The following is a 16569-nucleotide window of genomic DNA, read 5'->3' on the forward strand; positions in this document are numbered from 1 at the left end:
GGTCAATAGAAACAATGCTGCCTCCCATTTCCTAAAGTTTTTTCCTAGTACCAGAACCATTGCCCTTTGGAGAATTATATAAAGCACATTAGACTTTAGGACTAGGCGAAATCATTCTCCTTCCTATATGTAATTACTCCCTGAAACCCTCCAATATACATGATTTATAATGGATTTTTGTTGTTGTTGTTGTTAATGAACCTTATGCCTCTTTTAATAATACCCATCTTAATATTTAAATTTAAATCTATTTAATACTTAATGTTGCCATCTTTTGGACCTCTTGTGTTGGTACTGTGTGTGCCTGGCTTTAAAGAAAGGTAGAGAATCTTTTCTTCATTTGATCCTTGATCTATAACTCAAAGCTGTTTTTATGCATTTTGTGTTTTCTGATTTTATATCCTTCATGTTCTTGTTTTTAAGCAGTGTTAGTGAAAACTGGCTGCATGTGGTGGCTCATGTCTATAATCCTAGAACTTTGGGAGGTTGAGGCAGGCAGATCACTTGAGCCCAAGAGTTCGAGACCAGCCTGGACAACACGACAAAACCCAGTCTCTACAAAAAAATACAAAAATTAGCCAGGCGTGGTGTCACGTGCCTGTAGTTCCACTTCGGAGGCTGAGTTGGGAGAATCATATGAGCCCAGGAGGTCGAGGCTGCAGTGAGCTATGATTATACCACAGCACTCCAGCATGAGTAACAGTGAGACCCTATCTCAAAAAAAAAAAAAAAAAAAAAAAAGAAAAGAAAAGAAAATTCTTTTTCCCTCCTTTAAATAGACCTTTAGTATCTTTATTTTCTATCTCTGTCATTTAGAGCATTGCTATTCAAAAGGTAGCCTAAGTTCCCTGGGTCCACTCCCCAGTAATTCAAAATTTGCATTTTAACGAGTGCTCCAGGGAGGTGGATGTGCACAGTAAAGTTTGAGAAGCTCTGATTGGGAGCAGTAGAGCCCGTGACAGTGAGCATCTCTTGTATAAGCAGGGACAAGAAGGGATTTCCAGGATGGCATGTGTATAAGCTCATTGTGTAGGTTATCCCATAACCTTGATCTTAACCATGAGGACCTGACATCCAAACCAGATAAAGATAAACACAGTTATGTGATCAAAAAGTTTCACTGACTGACTGCTCCGTGACAGGCTGCTCCGCAGGCCTGGAGCAGGGACTGGGCATCTGGAATTTTAAAAACAACACAGATGATTCCAATGCATAACCAGCCGGGGATTCGCCCAGACCAAGCCCAGAGAGGAAAGAGGGTGATCTCAGTAGGAATCCCTATCAAAACCACTGCTGCCCCACAGTCATAACTCACAATAGTGGCCCCTAGAGGGGCCAAGGAGACCCAGAAATTAATAGTGCATTTATGCTGTTTAATTACAAGGCACCATTGGGTTTTCTTGGTTGCATCCCAAGTTAGTATTGCCTCTAACTCATAAACACATAGGGTTTTAGAGCTGGAAGAGAAGCACAATATGTTGTTTATCACTGTCACTGTCAGACATTCAAGTACAAAGAATTTTCTGCAGGTAAGCAGGCTTGACATGCAAAATTTCAGTTTCCCTAAAATGCCTAGTAAAGAAAATGGTTTATGTTGAGTTTAATTTTTTTAATTAAAAATTAGGTTGCATTCTACAAAGAAAATTTACAACAAAATGTTAGTTAAGGAATAGAAGTAATTTAGGTGAACTCCATGGTCAAGGATAGTGCCCATTGTGTGAAATTATGATGACTGGTTTGTATTTAAAGCTGGCAGATGAAAGTTAGGTTATCTTTGATATTTAAAGAGAGAAAGGTGTTTGAAGATAAATGAGGTCAGTTGTGGACCAGATCTTGGGAAGGAAACAGACTCTTTTGTCTCTTCTGCACTCCCTTGTTTGTGCCCCAGCCTCATTTGATGAGTGGGTAGCAGGGTATAGAGGAGAGAACACAGGCCCTCAGCTTGTGTGAATGACTTTGACCGCCGCATTTCCTTATGTGAGTCATATCACGTTAGCTGTTTCTTATAGTTCCGTGTCGTCCACAGACTTGCCATTCAAGTCTACAGCTTCATTCAGATTCTGAATAAGAACATGGAGCAGGTTAGGGCCAAGGACATTATTGCCCCAGTGAGGGTGGCCTTCAGTACAAAGGTGTGTATGGTGACTGACCCCCTCCTGGTTTGCCTGAGACTAGAGTTTCATGGGATGTGGGACTTCCAGTGCTGAAACTAGCACAGTTCCAGGCTGACTAGGATTGTTGGCCAGTCCTAGGCATGGATTGTACAGCTGCTGAAGCCCATCAAATGAAAGGTACTATGTATCATGCAGCCCCATTCTTGCTTATTATACACAAGTATGATGAGAAATCAATGTCCTGCTGAAGTTGAAGACACTACTTACCCTGAGAAAGAACTGTCCTGCCAAAGTTAGACACCAAAGCTAGAGAGCATTTGCTACTCATCAAGAAACCCCACCAGAAAAGCAACCAGGTTGGTTTGGCTTGACTGGTTCTTATGATTCCCGGCTCTGACTCCTAACGATAATGGCCCGCAAGCCCGTGCTGTCACCCGTCTTAGAATTTTGCCAGGTAGCGGCCTTAATGTTTGACACAGGAATCATCTTAGGATTAAATTTCAGATTTTTCATCTGCAGTAGTGACCGCATTGCTCTTAGTTTTAATATTTTTGAGACCGCCTCTCATAGCATTTTTAATGTTGTTGAGACCACCTCTCTGAGCATTTTTTTAAGGTCACGTATATATCGAAATCTAAACTATTTGTAAAGCCTATGTAATTGTTAAGTGCCTTGTTAGCATGTTTTTCTTAACTCATGTTTCAAGTAAATGGACTTATTTGGCTGTTGACACGTTTTCCTTTTCTTTTCTAATAGTCATACCCATCTAATTACATGGAATCCATGAAGCCTAGCAAGTATGGGGTCATCTACTCCACACCATTGCCTGAGAAGTTCTTTCAGACCCCAGAAGGCCTGTCGCACGGAATACAGATGGAGCCAGTGGACCTCACGGTGAACAAGCGGAGTTCACCCCCTTCGGCTGGGAATTCACCCTCCTCTCTGAAGTTCCCGTCCTCACACCGGAGAGCCTCGCCTGGGTTGAGCATGCCTTCTTCCAGCCCACCGATAAAAAAATACTCACCCCCTTCTCCAGGCGTGCAGCCCTTCGGCGTGCCACTGTCCATGCCACCAGTGATGGCAGCTGCCCTCTCGCGGCACGGAATACGGAGCCCGGGGATCCTGCCCGTCATCCAGCCGGTGGTGGTGCAGCCCGTCCCCTTTATGTACACGAGTCACCTCCAGCAGCCTCTCATGGTCTCCTTGTCGGAGGAGATGGAAAATTCCAGTAGTAGCATGCAAGGTAAATTCCGCCACGGCTCCATGCTGCTGCACTTGCTTAGCGTACTGGCGCTTCACCAGATGGGCTGGGTGAGGAAGCATGGGGGCAAGAGCTGTTGAACTCTTCAAAGGAAATACTCATCTGCCAAAGCATTTCCTTTTTTTTTTTTTCCCCCTAAAGTGTTGATACTGGAAGAGATCCCAAGAATCAGGATGTCTGTTTGATACCATGAGATGATTACTTTCACTATGTAATAGTCAACTTGGGGATAGAAAGAATCTTGACTTTATGTTGCTTTCTTGAATACCAACATGGTTCTAGGTAGAAAAGGCATTTAATAAATACTTTCTGATCGTGGCGAAAACTAATGCCACCTTGTTTATCAGCTGCTCATAGACAGAGGACTAAGGGGCCGAAAGGAAATAATCCAGAATTATAAGAACGAATCATTTCAGGGCTGGTGTCTTAGAATCCAGGTCCCTATATTTGCTGCTTACTGGCAAAATAATGGTCAGGAGAGGTGAGAATCTCCCACAGAGATTCCTGCTATAATCTGCCAAAGGCAAATAAACCTGTCACATCTGTGTTGTAGATAGGAGCTATGCAGTAAGCTTCTAAAAGCTGAAATTGGTAAACTGTACGTGGAGTGACTTTTCTATTTTTATTTTTTAGTACCTGTAATTGAATCATATGAGAAGCCTATATCACAGAAAAAAATTAAAATAGAACCTGGGATCGAACCACAGAGGACAGATTATTATCCTGAAGAAATGTCACCCCCCTTAATGAACTCAGTGTCCCCCCCGCAAGCATTGTTGCAAGAGTAAGTATATTTAGGTCTACCCAGCATTTGCATAGTAGTGTGCATCTTGGAACCTGGAACAGAAGCACAAGATTTCACACGTGTGATGTGGTGTGGATGACCAGGAACGGCTTGTGGTCTGTGGCCGCCACTGGTCCAGTACCACTGGTCAAGATGGGAGAATCTCTCCAAAAACAATATGCTGTTACACTGACAATGCTATGACAAAAGTTACATCAAGTTTTCATGGAATCAGTCATCCATGATTTTGCACCTTACCACATGAATTATTTTTGTTTTTTTCCATTCTTCCAGGCTATGTATACTTAGTTTTTCCATGATGAGAATCCTTGTATAGATTAAACTTGGTGTTCTGTGGATCATGTAAAGTTTTCATGTGGACACACATAGTCCTTACAGAGTGTAAAATATCCTGTAGAATTGCTATCCAGTAGGAAGGCTGTGCAGTATTGGTCAGCATCCAAGCACCTCAATGGTGGTTTCTTGTAGGTCTAACATGGTATAATATGGTAATTGCCACACACAGGTTCAGTAACCTTATTTATGGGATCCTGCTGTAGATAACCTTGACCTCCACCAGTGATTACACTGAAGCCTGGGTTTGTAGTTGCTAAGAAGATGGTTTTCAGGTCCAACAAGGATCCCACCTCTGCTCTCTACCATATGGATATGTGTGATCTTGGACTACTCACTTAATCTTGCTGCCCCCATTTCTGTTTTCATTATTGATTGTAGTTGTAATTGTCTTGTGTTACGGTGCTTCAACATTGGATTCAGCAGCCAGCTTCCTAGTACAAAGGCAATGATTACCTCCACAGGGTCCCTTCCATTGTCCTCCTGCATCATTTCCCTCCAACTTGAATAAATGTTCTACCCACCTTTCTCCTTTATCTTCTCTACCCCCTCCACCCCGCCCCCTCTCACAATTAACTCTACAGCAGAATGTGAATTCTCTGATTTTAGAATAACTATTTTATGGTAACTTCAAATATATCCTAGTTGTATCCACATTCAGCTTGGGTAGGTACCTTCATAGTAGCTCATGGATTAATTGTCCACTGCACCCAATCATAGTCATTTTTGGTTTGGGTTGTCATATGCTCCCCAATAGATGAAGAAGAGAATAACTCTTAGCCAACTGCATCAGCAGGTAGGGAGAGAGTCTCTGATGGAATTATATTTCATTATTCCTCACAATTGCATAGTGCCCTCTTCCCTCAAAAAACCTTCCCAGGTGTTTTCAAAGGAATTATTTCATTCCTCCACAACAAGCATGTGGGAGTCAGAGCAAAAGGCGAACTGATTACCTGAGACATTAGATAAATCGCCAATGATCACACTGCTAACAACTGAGGGGCCTTGGGCTTGATCTCCTGCTTCTGAATCAGGGCTTTTCCTGCCATCTTGTCGTATCCAACCCATTGCATCTGCTCATGCACTCAAGTGAAAGGAAAAAATGACTAGGCAAAATGGACATATCTTAGAGGTGGAATTAACTCTTTTTTTATGTGGAGGGATGTTTCTGGCAAGGTAACTAGCAACATGGCCTGCACTTACAGTTGTTCCTGCGTGGGTGATGAAAGAGATGCTATAAAACTAAATAAAACCAACTGCCTCCATAGGGAGGGATCCGTTGACCAGACAAGTGTTATTCCAAAGTCTGGGTTATTATGAGTTGCAATGTAAAACATTACATAAGAAGATTTGAAGGCAATATTCTGTGCTCTGAATGCTGCTCGAAAGAAAATACTTTTCTCTTATTTTAAGTAATATTCTTTTGATGATCTCAAGCTCAGTGGCTTTTAATGATTAATGAGTAATATGCTTATTTTAATGCTGACCTAAGAATGCATTCTGCTTCTCAAAAAAATGCAACAGATTAGCCACAGCTGGGACATGTACTCTTTAAGTAATGTTCTCACAGATGTGATTAAGTAACGTCTTGGAGTATGCCCAGTAGCAGCCCACGTAGGAAACCAGCTAGCCAGGAAAGAATCACTTGAAACTAGGCACCCAGTACCACTGCAGTGAGGCAGCCCCAATAATATTTGCCTTTCCAGAGTCAGACTTAAAAGTACAGCTCTGAAATCCATTTGCTTGATTGTGGTGTTGCAGCTTTAGCATTATTTATAAAGGCACTCAAAGGTACATCAAATTCTTTTGGTTATAGATTTACAAAAAGATTTCTTTGTTCTAAATATACAAAACTATATTTAGAACAAAAAGCATAAGGATCAGATTTCCCTATTGAGTTGTGTATGCGCATTATAGCAAACTTAAGAGGGGCTGTCTCAGCTCAAAACAGTGGACAGATATCTTATATGTATTAGCTCTCTAACTTCTTGGTTATAATAATCCCAAACCACCTCTTTGAAAATGGGAGTGGAGACCAAAAAGTGTGAGATCCCAAGACTCTTAATCTAGCCTTGGCCTGAACCAACATCAGTGTCTTCAGAGATGTGGCAGGTAACTGTGCTCAGAATGTTTGAGGGACACAGCTCAAGCAGAGATATCCTGGTTTGGGGACATCCTCAAAAAATTCATGAAATTAAACAACCGTAGGGTACAAAGTTACAAATAGAATATTTTGAACCTGAAAATATTCATGGCTACCATTTATAGCTTTATCTTGGGAACAGACATTGTTCCGAGATATAACCTTCTGAGATGACATTATTATCATCCCCAGTTTACAGAGAGGAAAGAGGAAACTAAGACACAGAGAGGGCGAGATCTTGGCCCAGGATCACAGAGACTGTTAGTGACAGAGCTGGGATTTGTAACTGGAGCCCACAGCCTTTCGGTGCACCTTTATGTGTAAAATAAACAACTGGAAAGGGCAATCAGAATTACTGCACAGAAACAATTAGATTCCCAGCCCATAAAATCCAGTAATTGGAAGAGATTTCTAAAGTTATCTGAGAAAGATAGTCTCCCAGTATCCCAAAGACATATAAAAGTTTTATAGTTAATAATTAAATTTCTACCCCAGCACTTTATTTCCTGAATTTCTTTTAATGGAGATGAAACATTTTCATTAGATGGCATTAAAGCTGAAAGTTAAAAATAAATTGAACTTTTTTCTTTCTATTGAAGGATTTTAAATGAATAATTCAGCCTTATAAAAACTCTGTCTGTAAACCTCTCACTTTGCTGTGTTCTCTGCTGTTTGCACACATATATATATATATATATATAAATATATATATATATATAATTGAAGTCCTTGTTCTTTTCCCCCTCCTCACTACTTTATGTTCACTTTTCCATGTATCTAAACTTGGCCTATTTTATCCATCTCTACCACCCTTCCAGGTATTAGAGTAGGAAGGTGAGAGTCAAAACTGACAGTGTCGTTTGCTCATAATGAAGCATGAGAAGTAAATAAATAAATGATGGGTTTTTTTTTAAAAAAAAAAGCATGAGACGTAAGGTCACTTAAGAAACACACCTTTTATTCTTTTTCTAGTCACTTCTTAGCATGCCTGAAAAAGTGATTGACAAGAGATGTGTATTCAAATATTTACCAAGACAAGTTTTATATCAAGAGACTCCCTTTTGAGTTTTATGGATAAATTTCTTTTATTCTTTTTTTAAGCTCACGAGTTAGAGTGTTTACTCTCATCAAATTCTTTTTTTCCTTTTCACACACCTTTTTTCTCCTCAAACACTTAGGCAAAATGTTCCTGTATTATATGGAACATTTTAGGAGCTATAGATTCAAATATGAAAGAGAAAGAAGTCTTTCATTATAGTTAGAGGTCAATGACATACACTTGTGATATATCAAGTACTTAGTCATTAGGAAAGTGAATGAGCGGATTAGAACATTATGATTACTTACATTAATCAGCAGGGGAAGCCTGAGGAACTTAACAGACTTTTCCCAGCTCTTCCTCCATCTCCCTTTTCTCTCCACTCCTTCTTGCTGAAAAAAGAAAGCTTAGATTATAAGATTTTTAACAGGATTTGGTTTCGAATCCACCCAGGGAAGGTGCAAACTCAGGAATGAGAGAGAAATCAGGAAGGTAGGGAGAACGTCAGGCATCCCATGAGGGAGCCGGCACCACATGAGCCAGCATCACGGGTGACCACAACACTGCACTGAAATTCTCCCTCATACGGGAATCACAGTGACAATGGAGGTTTGAGTTTGTGAAGACAGCAATGCCAACTTTTTTGTTGTTTTTTGGAAGAGCCGGCATTTGAAAATTGCACATGAATTGGCAGTCTCTAAGGGACTCCAATTAAATGCCAATTACATAAAGGATAAAAACGTAGATATACCCTACAATGTGGTTTCCTGAGACTTAGGAGTTTGATCTTTTCCATTTTTCCCTAGCCAACAATAATGAAAATCAGAGCAGCCTGTGAAAAAATATAGTGTTCAGCATTGCCTAGAACCACAAGATTCTATAAGTAGGCAAAAGTTGACTGAGGGAAAGAGCCTCCCCAGCCCCCGGCGCCTGCCTCTAGCATAGCACTTAACCCTTCTTACTGTCATTACTTATCTCCATGTCTGTCTCCCCCTAGAGTGTGAGCTCCTCGAGGGCAGGAACCCTGTTTTTATTCATCTTTGTGTCCCGGTGCCAAGCACAGTGCCTGGCTCATGGTAGGTGCTCACTCAATGTTTGTTGAATGAATATAGCAGTGCTTCTTGGGTTGATCAGCTAATTTCTTTTTGTTTATTTTGTTGGGATTTTTTGTTTGTTTGTTTTTGCCCAGTGTTGTTAATGCTTTTAGTAAACTGATAAAAAAGGAAGAGCGTGCTCTCAACATTTTGCCTGTAACCTTGGCTTTCACAGGAATCACCCTTCGGTCATCGTGCAGCCTGGGAAGAGACCTTTACCTGTGGAATCCCCGGATACTCAAAGGAAGCGGAGGATACACAGATGTGATTATGATGGATGCAACAAAGTGTACACTAAAAGCTCCCACTTGAAAGCACACAGAAGAACACACACAGGTAATAGAAACACCAGACCCACTTCATCTTCCTTCTAAAGAAGTATTAGAATGGAATGCAAAGGTTGTTACGATGAAAGTTTTCAGGCATCTTGAAAGTCACCATAGTCATCTCCAGATGTGTCGTCTCCAGATTAGTTGTGCAGGATGAAGATATTGCTAATGATTTGCCTTTGTAATAAGTTAGAATAGATTCAAAGTAATCCCCAAAACAAGGCCGCTCACAATCACTTGCAGTTCTGTGCTCCTTAGCAAAGGAGGGAGAAAGGGTTGGAGCCTTCGCCGCTGGAATGGGGGAAGTGTTTTCACAGTCGAGGATGTGGCCTTCCTATGAGCTATTTCACATACCTGCATTGTAAATTCATGAGCGAAGAACAGTCTTTGTGCAGCACAAATTAATGCAACAGTTTAACACAAACAATTCAAATAGGAGCCTGCCCTTGAAGGAAAGAAAAGTGAAGAAATGTGGTTAATATTGGTCTTCTAAACTTGAGGGAACTCTTATGCCGTTGGTTGCCTACCACATTTGTTCTAGGATTTCTTCCATCTCGCCCAATACTGAATATAGAGCATGAGCAGCCAGATCCTATAAAAGTCATTACATAGCCGAGAAAAATGTGAAATTGGTCTCGGTGCCAAACATTTTGGTAGTAAAACATCTTAAGGAAATAATACAAAAATGTTTTAACAGCCAGGTGCAGTGACGTGCACCTGTGGTCCCAACTCCTTGGGAGGTTGAGGCAGGAGGATTGTTTGAGCCCAGGAGTTCAAGTCCAGCCTGGGCAACATAGGGAGGCCATGTCTCTAAAAAAAATTAAAAATGAAATCTTTTAACAGCCTGATTGACTATTAGTAGTGGTGATGTATATACAGTAAGGCTCATCTCACCTCAAACTCTTTGATGTGAAATTCTAGTTTGACAGCAGTTTGCATCTGTGTACATTTTCCTTAGCAGTGTAGGTTGCTTTTCTGAGTCTTGCAAATCATTTTTACTCAAAAAATTTACAAAGAGGAATCTGAGGTTTGGAAGAGAAAAGGGAAGGAAAGTGGCAAAATGGAAGTGAAGTTTTTAAGTGAATCCTGGGAGGAGGCAGAGGAAGCTAACACCCACAGAGAGAGCTGAGGGTGATAGCCTTGTATCTAGAGCAACGCCCAAACAGCAGTGCAAAAGACATTGAATATTTGGGTGACAGTTTAGATGTAGGAAAAAAAATGCCTCTTTGTGTGTGTATTCTGTACCAGGAAGCAGATAATAGAAATCCTGCATATCTCATTCAAATGCCAAGGAATGGTAATCCCTCAAGGCTTCTAGAGAACAAAGGGTGTTAAATGGGAGTTAATTTTGTCATACTCATGACCCTTATGACTAATTTAAAATGTAAGATTGCCATAACAGCCTTTTTATTTGTGGGGGTCTCCCTTCATCCTGGTTCTCCCCGTCATTTTCTCACAAAGCGCTTTTGTTCCTCATCTGTAAATGATCCTTATCCTACGGGGGGGGATGTAAAAACCTGGCTCAGGACAGATGGGGAAGAATTCGTATATTTTAGTACCCCCGAATTAAAGCATTATACTTAGGCATAATTGTTATTGACTAAACAAGAAAATAAGATGTTAATCCCTAACAGATACTTCAGTTGTTAGAGACTTCATATTTTTGGAAAACTATAGAAAAGTTTAAGAAAATCCCACAAACTTTCAATTTGGAGTTCTCATTATCTCATTAAATGAATAACACTGCATATAATTAAGCTCCCAAGCAGGTTTAAGATTTGGGAGATATGCAAATGCAGATCACCATGTGTTCATTCACTATTTGGTAGTCCCTCAGAATGGATTTCAGTGACTCTGTGTTTTAAGAACTCTTAAAATTTTCCTCCCGTTTTTTTGGCAGAGAGCCAATGAAACATACGGTATTAGTTCATTTTTTTTCTTACTTGTCTTGCAGTAGTTTATAATGCACTGTATTATTGAAGAACAAATGTATGAACATATCTTGGAAATAATATTTGTCAAGCATTAGCTCAAAGATCTTTACTACCTTTACAGAAAAAAAATAGCTCTTTTCTTTTTCCTTTTGCAGGGGAAAAGCCCTACAAATGTACATGGGAAGGGTGCACATGGAAGTTTGCTCGGTCTGATGAACTAACAAGACATTTCCGAAAACATACTGGAATCAAACCTTTCCAGTGCCCGGACTGTGACCGCAGCTTCTCCCGTTCTGACCATCTTGCCCTCCATAGGAAACGCCACATGCTAGTCTGATTGCCTCTGTGTCCTGCCTCAGCGTGACTCCCCACTCACCTGGCTCTCTCTCTGTCCTGCCTCCCATTATCTAACACATTTTTTACATGTACATTTTAATTTGATTCAGCTGGTCTGAATCTCTGAATTTATATCATCCAAAACTTCCATATGGTCAGTAGTAGATGTTCTCTAATCCTCCCTCTCCTTACCACGGGTCAGACCTAAAGAATGTGAACACTTTTTTTTTTTTTTTTTCTGGGGATGCTAAGCAAACCCTTCTTATAGATACGTTTAATGTAATAAGAACAAGGGAACATGTAAACTAACATAACCAACTGTCAGTTCTCCATGTATTCCTCAAAAGAATGTCAGAGTAAATGTATTAGAAATACAGTATCCAGACTGCTAGTCCTTGCCAGAGACATTCTTACCTCTGCCCTGTGATAATATTTTATGCTTGACAGTGAAAACAGGTGTGGCCCCTTGCACGGGTTAGCTAGAAGTACAGCAAGATTTCAAGCTAGTGCAGTCACCTCTTCCGTCATTCTTCACAAATCTTGTCAACCTGGATCTTAGACTTCATCTGAATCAAGTTCTTTGCCCTCCTTTGTGCCTGCAGCTCATATGGAGGTCTTTGCCACCAATGGGAGATGAGCGCAAACTTTCCATCTAGGTGGGTGATGTGTAGCAGTTCAAGGGAAGGGTGCTGTGTTTTCATAGCATGGAGTCGGAGGAGAGGGCCATTTAGCACGGGGGAGCAGAAGAGGCAATTCCTCCTGGGCTAGGGGTTGTCAGTGAGGTTTCAACATTTTGTTAGCTGTGTGCAGCATTCCCAGAGCTTCAGTCTCTGTGCATACTCAGCTTTGCAGAACCATGCTGCAAAGCCATATACCGATAGGGTTATCCATGCAACTATCTCCATTCCTACAATGTCCTTAATATGAGATCATCAAACATTGATAGCAGGGACTCCATGGAATATTTGCCCAGTAATGATAAGAAATCTCTTGGGTAAGAGTGTGGATGGTTCTTCTTTTACCCAATCTGCTTATAGCTTTTTTTGTAAACAGGGAAATGTTGAGTGGTACTTGTATTCCCTTATCAAATTAATCACATAGCTTTTATACAGAAACTCTTCTGTGTGAGCTGTTAAGGTGCCAAATTGGCTGTCATTTGTATTCATGACACATACCATAAAGCATCTGCTAATGCTTTAATGGATTGATTCAATTAAGACCTGAGTGACACTATTTGTAAATATAACTAGTTGTGAAGCACACATACCTTTATTTTGGGAATTTATGAAAAAATATAGAAAACCACAGATCAGGGATTCATATATGTAGCTCAAAAATTCCCAAAAGTTTACTGTTAGAGTTGGCAATTTCCTATCACTATTTCAGTGTCAGAACAAACTGAAAATAATGGCTCGTGTTTATGTTGAAGATAAATAGCACCATTATTGGGGGAAGTTATTCAAAAGCAGGCTTTTGAACACCATAGTCTAAATGCTAATAAAAATAGTTCATACATAGAAATGTCATTGGTCCTGAATTTGAAGAAAGTGAGCAACAGTAGTTAAATGTGGGTGCATATAACCAAATTCCCCTTCATCAAGAATGGGGGAGAAGAGAGAAGAAGAATGAAATCCTGAAGATTCATCCCAGCCACAACTCAGGATCCAACACAACTTTAACTGGGAGGAATACATTGTTTGATCATTTTTAAAACATCTGTGAATGAGTGATTCCGGAGGCCTGTGAATTGTGTGGGGAGCTTACTTTGATGGCACTATGTTAATAAAAGTTGTAGGGACTGTGCACCTAAGAGGTCCCACTCATCCGCCCTGTGAACCAGCTGTAAAGAAATGTAGTTGAGAAATGCAAAGAAATGTGTTATCTTGGCACTTGGGTTTGATTTTCCTTTTTTTTAAGCACTGCAAAATTTCTTTAGGATATTAAAACATCCTAATTGGGCTGTTTTTTTGTTTTGTTTTGTTTTTCAGCTAAAGGCAAAGAGAATTTTTTTTTTCAGCTGAAGTTTTTCTTTTTTGCAACTATGACATGAATTGAGTGATAAGATGGCTCTTTGAAAAGTAGATATTGTCTGTGTTGTAAATGCTTAGTCATATTCATGGCAAAGTGTTCATTTCTTGAGATGGTTCTTTCACAACACACAAGAATCAAGATGGAACGCAAGGAAAATCTTTTTGTTTTGACCGAGGTAACCAGTTTGTGTGTGTTCCAATCCACAGAGAAGTGGGGAAAGGGCGAGAAAGGATCAGATTGATCTGGGATCAGCTTTGAGCCTGAGTTCAGTGAATAGCCTCATGGGCATCTCATGGAATTGATGCATTTGCTGTGGCATATTTAAATTTTGTTCAAAAGATTTTAAGCAAGACCTTGCGAAGACTCTTAACGTTACTGTTCAGCTTGCTTAGATTGTGTTAACAGTTCATTTAACAAAGATCCATTTTAACTCTGGAACAAAAGCAACCCAGAGCGGCCATTCTCTATTCCCATGCTGGTCAATATGCTTTCATTACCAATTGGCCCTTACCAAACTTTTCTTATATATATATTTGTATTTTACTATGATAGTTGAGAAATTTAGCCTCTTAGTCATTTTTAGCTGTTATTGTGGAAGACCTCAAATACAAGATTAGATGCCCTTGAACGTGTTTTAATGATGTGTGTCATGTTACTATCAATGGTGATTTCAATCACAATATTTTAAATTGATGAGAATGATTTGTAAACATGAAGTTGCTATTATGTAAATTCTGTTTGTTATAGAGTTTCTTCAATTGTTACCCAAGTGTCATCCTAGAGAAGTCAGAAGAATCGGAATCCATCGTATTTTAGAGTTATGTGAATCTACATCATAAATGGGCATTAACATTCTAAATTGCTTGGTTTGGAGAATGTGTTAGCAGCATAGCTATATTCAACTAGGGAGATGCTAAATACACAGAAGTTTCAAGAGCCTTGGAACAGAATTACAGGGGAACTATATATGTATATGTATATTTTATTAAACACCCATCTGCACTATCAGTATTGCACTAATGTGGAATTTGAAAGACTATTTTGCCGATACTGTATATATGCGCATCATTCCTGATTAGATTGTTGTAAAGACAATCTGAAAGATCTAAGGTTTTAAAATAATTTGGTTTGAAAATATACAGTTGTCTTGAAGGAATTGCTGTCATACATGAAGTTGCTTCGAGCTGTCTTTATTCTCTTCTTGGTCAAGGTTAACAATTGCTAAATGATCGCAAATTCACCTAAACAATACATTTACAAAGCCATCTTTACATGCATTAAACGAGGGCTACAACAATATTGTTTTACAAATACTAGCACTTTTTTTCTGTTATGTACTTAGTGTTAGAGGGTCAAAATAATCTTTCTGCTTAGCATCTCTTAAACCATACCTGCAAATATAGCAGGATTATTACATTTACAGTACTTTAATACTTGTATAAACTATGCAGAAATTTTTAATAAAGTGTAATATATTTTATAAGCTAATAAGACTGAATGGGTAAAGGTTTTTAGCATGCATTAGTATACTTGCAGATACTGAAACATTTTGGTAATCTTTCTTACTAAAGATGTGAATGTTTAATGTACCTTCTCTGTTTCTACTCTGTAGTCCAATGGGAATTCAGTAATGACATTTTGTCATGTCAAACTGTGAACATAAATTTGTACTGTACAGTCCTCATATACTATATTACAGTATGCAATATATATTATATACTTGTTAATAAAACCATCAGAATATTAAATGTGATCATGTGATTACTTCATATGCAGTGATCACTAGAGCAAAACTTACAGAGCAATGTAAGAACCCTCGCTTAGAACTTTACTTACTCTGATGGGCAGTTATTGATGGAGGGACAGAAAAATAGATCTAACTGGAAGATGAACCAACGGAATTAGCTCAGCCCTCAAGCTACGTCCCTGGTTTTCTGAAAATAGCCAACAGGAAGTCTTCTAGGCTGAAATCATACAACTGCAGACAATTCAGCAAAAATCTACAAACTCACCTAGTTCATTCTTGAAATACTTTGTGTATTTGTTATTTATGTCCCCCTGCCTGCTTCCAAAAAGAACTTGCAGCGTTTTGTATTAAAAGACACATGTGTATAATACTTTAAGCTTTTAGAGCAAAGTGTCAAGACTCTCATGTTGGGGAGTGGGGAACGAGGAACAGAACAATAACGCATTAAAGTACATAATTCTGGATAAAAGTACTATTTTTCAAGCCTTTAGTAACCATGTTCATGGACACCGCATTCTCCAGCATCACATGAAGAAGTAGTTTCCGATAGGGATTTAGAGTTGAGTTTTTTTTGTTTTGCTTTGTTTTGTTTTGTTTTTGAGACAGTCTCGCTGTGTTGCCCAGCCTGCAGTGCAATGTTGTGATCTCACTGCAACCTCTGCCTCTTGGTTTCAAGCGATTCTCCTGCCTCAGCCTCTTGAGTAGCCAGGACTACAGGCGCGCGCCACTGTGCCCAGCTAATTTTTGTAATTTTAGTAGAGATGGGTTTTCACCATGTTGGCCAGGCTGGTCTCAAACTCCTGAACTCAAGTGATCCACCCGCCTTGGCCTCAGAAAGTGCTGGTATTTACAGGCATGAGCCACTGCACCCAGCCAAGGATTTAGAGTTCTTTTGTTTAAGGCAAAATGTAATTACCTCCCCTCTTCCCTCTGCATCTCTGCAATGTAATTGAAACTGAGGCTAGCTTGTTAGATCTCAGCAGTTTCCTCCAGCCTGGACTTCATCTTAGCAAAACACAAGATAATGTCTGGCCAGCACTTCCCACATGACTTACTTTCACAGGTTGGAGGTGGAAGGAGGTTGGGAGAAGGCTAAGTTCAGCCTTTGGGGCACTCTCCAGCCTTCTCTGGGGAACTTCTCTGTTTTTATACCGAGATAATTGATTGCAAGATCAAAAGCAAGTGTATATGACTATAAATCCTAATGGAATATTGGCTTGAATTAGTCCAGTTGACTGGCTGTAATCCTTCCACTATATTTCTTTTTGTTTGTTTGTTTGTTTTTGAGACAGAGTCTAGCTCTGTTGCCCAGGCCGGAGTGCAGTGGCATGTTCTTGGCTCATTGCAACATCCGCCTCCCAGGTTCAAGCGATCCTCCTGCCTCAGCCCCCATAGTTGCTGGA

General features: G+C 39.8%; 1 protein-coding gene across 1 annotated transcript in view; it reads left to right on the forward strand.

The window, feature by feature from the left end:
- Nucleotides 1-15167, forward strand: part of KLF3 (KLF transcription factor 3) — a 36810-nt gene extending 21643 nt beyond the window's left edge. Inside the window, exons 3-6 of the mRNA XM_055245464.2 lie at nt 2871-3357; nt 4009-4159; nt 8965-9125; nt 11208-15167. Coding sequence (XP_055101439.1) covers nt 2871-3357; nt 4009-4159; nt 8965-9125; nt 11208-11389 — 981 coding nt within the window. The 3' untranslated portion in view covers nt 11390-15167. The remainder of the gene's footprint in view (nt 1-2870; nt 3358-4008; nt 4160-8964; nt 9126-11207) is intronic.
- Nucleotides 15168-16569: the final 1402 nt, after the last annotated feature.

This window comes from Symphalangus syndactylus, chromosome 16, assembly GCF_028878055.3.
Source record: "Symphalangus syndactylus isolate Jambi chromosome 16, NHGRI_mSymSyn1-v2.1_pri, whole genome shotgun sequence".
Taxonomy (NCBI): Eukaryota; Metazoa; Chordata; class Mammalia; order Primates; family Hylobatidae; genus Symphalangus; species Symphalangus syndactylus.